The sequence below is a fragment of the Xenopus tropicalis genome, chromosome 5 (assembly GCF_000004195.4).
Source record: "Xenopus tropicalis strain Nigerian chromosome 5, UCB_Xtro_10.0, whole genome shotgun sequence".
In the NCBI taxonomy this organism is placed as follows: Eukaryota; Metazoa; Chordata; class Amphibia; order Anura; family Pipidae; genus Xenopus; species Xenopus tropicalis.
Window position 1 is genome coordinate 123,872,459 of NC_030681.2, and position 6,000 is coordinate 123,878,458.

The 6,000-nt window shown below is 39.1% G+C and overlaps 1 protein-coding gene across 1 annotated transcript in view; it reads left to right on the plus strand.

Moving 5' to 3' along the window:
- LOC100145763 (putative serine protease K12H4.7) overlaps positions 1-5,378 on the plus strand; it is a 39,295-nt gene extending 33,917 nt beyond the window's left edge. Inside the window, exon 9 of the mRNA XM_002941295.5 lies at positions 2,211-5,378. Coding sequence (XP_002941341.2) covers positions 2,211-2,320 — 110 coding nt within the window. The 3' untranslated portion in view covers positions 2,321-5,378. The remainder of the gene's footprint in view (positions 1-2,210) is intronic.
- The last annotated feature ends 622 nt before the right edge of the window (positions 5,379-6,000 follow it).

Genomic DNA, 6,000 nt, shown 5'->3' on the forward strand with positions numbered 1-6,000 from the left:
TGAGCATACATGTGTAATTATATCTCAGTACAATGGTATAAAAGCTGATTACAAAAGGAACATTTTTGTTTTAAATCAAGCTAAAATTAGCGAGGAATTTGTTTTCTATACAAAATAAATGCCAGGATTCCAAGGTTGGTACATTGATAATTAAAATGAGCTACCTAACATGATTAACAAATTGTGTACAGCTTTGTTGCGCATAATTAAACCTATGCCTCACCAAACTGTGTTACTGCTGCAGGACTTGGAAATGCCTCCTTACTTTGTCTTTCCATGTAGCAATATTTTATATGCCTTGGAATGCAAAGTGTCAACTGTCTATTTGCCTGCAGACAGAGATATCGGTATAACAAGCATAGATAAGGGGAAATAAGTGATTTGGTACTGTCCGAAACTAAAAAACAGGTATTCAGAGAAATACATTTTAAATGTGTTTTGGTGCCAAAACTGTTTATACGATTATATCACAACAATGTCAGGACACGTGGGATGATGTGACAACATAATGAATCAACACTACAAAACCATAACTTAGTTGCTGCAATGCATTTTATGAACACTGTGATACACTGGTATGTGCATATGCCAAAGAGGAGAGGACCGGGCAGTTCCATCATTGCATATAGTCATAGTACCCCCATTTTTAAGGGAGGCCTCAGTACTCACATACCTCTCAACCCGATTTTTGTGGGACAGTCCTGATTTTAATGGCTCAGCCTGCAGTCCCAGATTCTTATTGAAAAGTCCCTCATTTCCCTTTGATCTCCTGCACTGAACGCCAAAAAAGATGGCAGAGAGCCCAAAATACTCAAGTTTAAACTTTACATAACCTGACAAATTTTGTAAAATGAGAGTGGTATTTAGGGGGTGCAGTCAAAAATTTTAGTTGCTCTATGCGCTGCATTTATTTTTGTCCCTCTTTACATTTTTCAAATGATAGGAGGTATGTAGTCATACTGTCATTCTGTCATTTTTAGAAGGAAATCTTCATTAAAAAGCCTGAATGAGCTGAAAGGCTGGATGTAAGAGTGTTTAGCCCAAGAATGTCTTTTTTTTTTTTTTTTTGCCAAAACCCTAGTAGTGGGTGAGATACTGAAGCAGGATGAGGCCCTTATGCTGGGTAACAAGGGGGTTGGTGGAATTGTGGCATAAGGACCCCTTAATAGAAGGGTTTGATGTAAGTCCACGGCCAGGACCATTTAAAAAAAAAAAATACTTAGGCCAATGTGGAAGGCCAAATGTCTAGACAGATGGCAGGATAGGAGATAGTGTCCTTGTCTAGAGCAGGTGGCAAGCTAAAGGCAAATTCGTTGTACATGCCTAACATCAGTAACAAGTCCAGAATGCAATCTGGGGGTCAGGCACTCAGGGAAAGTAGCAGACTACATTGCACCTACATTACCAAGCTCCGGAGACAGACTTGCTGTATAAAGCTGCCTGACTGCTGGATTACTTGCAACTTACATTAATGTGATTGAAGATGGAAACAGTGGAGATAGAGGCTGAAGTGGTAACTAATGAAATCTATTTACAAATCCAAATACATAATTCAGATTCTGGCAGATCCTGACATTTCTGCCCTTACCTTTAATATCAATATTTATGTGATCCCAAAGTCAGGTGGGTAAGCCTTTAGAGAACTGTCACACCAGAGGAACTTTTTAAAGGGACTGACTAAGATTTAATGATGAAGCTTTAATGGAATAAGAATGATATGCAGAAGACAGCTGAAATTTAACCCAAAAGGACTTGCTGAGGCATCTCCAGAATAAAGAAAATCTCTATATGAGACGATCATCAGAGGCAGATCAACAACAGAAGAGACTTTTCCAAAAGGAGAGAAATAAGCCATCTTGCTAAAACGGTCAAAGGCCACCCAATAGACTGTTACTTTCAGAGGTTGCCAGTTCAATGATAAAGTCAATTGACCAAATGAGTCCAAGGATGGGACACTTGGGGCAAGTGACCACATGACAGAGATAGTGAGACTAAGCACAAGTGTTAGAATAAAAGGTAACCCTACAGACCTGCAGCAGAATGGCAAGGCGGAGATCAGGAGGAACATTACCAGCTGCTGCATCACTTGGGAAGTAAAAAAATAAATTTACCAGCTTTGCACTGCTCCTAGATTGGGTATAAGTTCTGAATTGTATAGGCTCTTATTTCAGATCAAATCTCATGCTAATTGCAGCCTTCTTATGTTACAGGCGCTGCTCATTGTGCGAACATGTATCCTGCGCGATTGGAAGATCCTCCCAGTGTTCCTAGTGCAAGGCAATACATCTTTCAGTTACTAACCAAATGGTTAAACACATAGCATCAAGTAACTTCCACATGTTCCTATTTTGGGCTTACTGGGGGGTAACTATTTGTCTTTAAAGGGGGATCTATTGCAAAAAATAAAACTTAAAATGCTTTATCTGACTGAAATAAGAAATGTCCTAACATAATCAGCTAAAAATGACTGATTATATTAGGATTATATTCTGAGATAACCAAGTTACTCTTCACTCTCTCCCTCTCATCATCTGTCTCTCTTCATTCTTTCTTCATGCAGTAGGTGGGGTTAGGTTTTGATTGACAGTTAGGCCTAATACATCCTTTGGGGGGTTGCACCCTTTGCCTAAAAGAAGTATAAAAGCAACTCTTGCAAAATAAGCAGCTTTAGAAGTAATCCTGTTTCTCTACATGCAGGGTTTGTGCCCAAGTCAGCTATTTTGTATGTACTGGAGTCAGTTATTTGAGTTAGCTCTAACACATCTGCTAGGAAGCCCCCCCCCCAAAAAAAAGATGTATTAGACCTACTTGTTAATCAAAATCTGACCCCAACTTCTTCATGTAGAGAGACTGAAGAAAAGTGCTGAGAGAGTGAAGTAGTGAAGAGTTGCTTGTTTATTTCAGAAATGGTACAGAATTTTTAATTGATTATATTTAGAAAGTTTCATATTTCCATGAGATAAAGATTATATTATATTTAAATTTTCCTGATATTTCCCCTTTAACAAACCATATTTTTAAAAGAAAAGAAGGTATTTGAAATAATTTGATTGGCTTTGCATTGTCAGCTTTGTTCCACTTATAATGTATTTTCAGATAAACTTATAGTACGTTGCTGGAGATTGTGTATTTTTGTGATCAGAGCATGAATGACCTCCCTGTGTGTGTATGGCTTGTTATTGAGTATGACCATAGTCAGACACAGACTGGTATTCAAAATAGGCCAAAAAACGCACACCCACTTACTTCACTTACCATACTGGTGATGCAGGCTTTCTCACAACTGGCACACTAAGCCTTGTGGTGGATTGGACACTGGGGGACTCTGGGGAGGGGAGGTGGATTGAGTTTGTCTTTCCAGGTATATATGCAATATTGTGTATATCCTGATGAAGGGATAGTTGCGCCCCCCCAAACCTTGATGGACAGGTTGCCGCAATAAGTGGGGTAAGCATAAAAGTTTTAGTGCGGTTCCTTGAAGTTTTAACAATTGAAGTAGGCCCCCAGCATTTAAAATACACATTCCAAATAGCCCCGTGCAGGCCCACTAACTAGTGACTGTCTATGGCAGCTTACACCAGCCCCTCTGGAAATTGACAGAATCCACAGATTGCCAGCCTGGATGTGCCAGTAGTTCAAAAACTAAGGGCAGTAATTGGCTTTGGATGAAACTAGCCAAAGTGGGTGCTTGTGATAGAGAGACTGAACTGTAAGCTCCACTGGGGCAGGAACTGTTTTACTGAACATCCTGAATGGAAATCTGCACAAGAGCAAAATACAGAAACACATTTTCTGTTAGAAAAAATAAGTCCTTGTTGACAAATCCATCTAACTCCCAGAACACTAACAGACATGTCTGAGACCTGAGGGCTGTCAGCAGTGTTATGTAGAATGGATTTATGAGCTGCTGATGTACGGCTATGGCTGAAAGTGTTAGGCTGGGTTAATTAGACATATTTATGAGGGTTGTTAACTTTATAGCTGTACTGTATGTCTTGCTCTCTCTCTATATATTATTGTTTATATACATAAAACATGCCTTCAAGACAGGTGCTCTCATATAAGCAAGGATACTTACTGCCATGGACAAGGTTGTTATTCAAAAACAAACAACAAACTGTTGGGTGAATACATTGCATACAAAGAAAACATATTTATTACCCTGAGGCCTAGCAAGCCATCTCAAGGTTCTAGCTCTCAGGCACAGCACACTGCACTGCCAAGTATTCCATCTTTAACAAAGGGGACATGGAAAGTGGAACTATAACTCTCCACTTCTCACAAAAAAAGCTCCCCACAACCCTATAACTAAAAAGGGTACATATTTAAAATATTAAGAAAGAAGAGAGAAAGACAACCCTTTTCTTGGTTACTTATCTTATATATGCTTGATCAAATCACTCATTCACCACATGATTCCATTCATCAAACACATGACTGCAATAAATGTAAAGTGACTAGTGCTTATTAAGATTTGATCACTACATAAATAATCAGAAAGATAAAATTATCTCTGCTTTATAACCACACCCTACAAATCCTGCCTTGATATAAAACACACTTAGTGAATTGATCTTAATAATTATTTGGTGAATGATTTGATCAAGCATATATCAGATAAGTAACTAAGAAAAGGGTTTTCTTTCTCTCTACTTTATTAATAAGTATTCCATCTTTGGCAAAAACATACAAGTTGGTTCACTGGCTCTTGTTAAAAATGGAATACCAGGAGGAAACACATGCAGACACACAAACCCCTTGCAGGTAGTGCCCTGGTTAGAACAGAACTCTGTACCATCTCTCACTAGGCAGTAGTGCTAACCACTGATATTAGCTCCTCTCTCCTCTGTTGTTGCGTCCAATATGGCAGCACCCTTGGGCGCCACTTGGGACACAGTGTCAAGCAGATGCGTGATGTTGTCATGTTGTGCCTGCCACTGAGATCCAAATAAATAGATGCTAAAGACCCAGGTTCAGTGCCCAAATATAGATCTTTCTTTGTAAAGTTCCTGGGTGCCCCTGAAGTGCTGTTGTGACTTGCTCTTCCCCTTGCCTGACCTGCTCTGATTCTGACTACGATTGATTGCTGCCTGCCCTGACTTTTGCCTGAATACAGACTTGAGCTTTTAGCTCAGAGCTTTTAGCTCATTTGGATACCTCTGTCTGTTTGAACTCAGCTTCTCCATTGTTCCAGACTTCTAAACTAGTATGGGCCAATAGGCCTTGACACTGAGCCTTCCTTCTGATAACTGAATTATAACTTGTGATATTCATGGTTTCTTTAATATAACTTTTGTTGATGAAGTCATTGGTGCCCTGTACATTATATATAAGTTATGCATTTTACATATTTTGTAATAAAACCCTTCTTTCTTCTATTTTTAACAGTCCATATGCTTCTTTATTTTCTATTAATACTTTCCTGTTCAGGCACATTAATTTGTCACTTTGTAGTTCATGAACCAATTAACCTGCAAATACATTTTTGAACAAAACACACTTGATAATAGCCAAACTTCATGTAAATAGTGCCCTGGTGGGGAACCAGACCTGGACCCCAACAACTACAAGGTAACACCAATAACCGCTGTGTTATACATAACCTGCTTGGTAGAGTTTTCTCTTGCAACTCTCATTCTCAGACTGTGCTTAGCAATACTGATTTCTAGTTAAAAAATGCACAACACAGGACTGTATGTTAGCTTCATGTCGTGCTGGAACTCAATTATATCCCTAAATCCCAGTGTTCTTCTGGCAAACAAAGGTTTAAACCAAGAATGATTTCTATGTAGATGAATTTCTCACATTAGCACTTTCCCTTTAGCCTTCCGCTATGAGTGAATGGCGGCTGTTATGCTACTGGAAAGGTTGACAGTTCATTTACCTAATTAGCTTCATCCAAAAGGCAGAAAAATGACTAATGTTGATGAGCCAACTGTGAACAGCTTCAGCCTTGCCGTGCAAATGAATTGGGCTGTCACGCTTAATTACAGGTCTTCT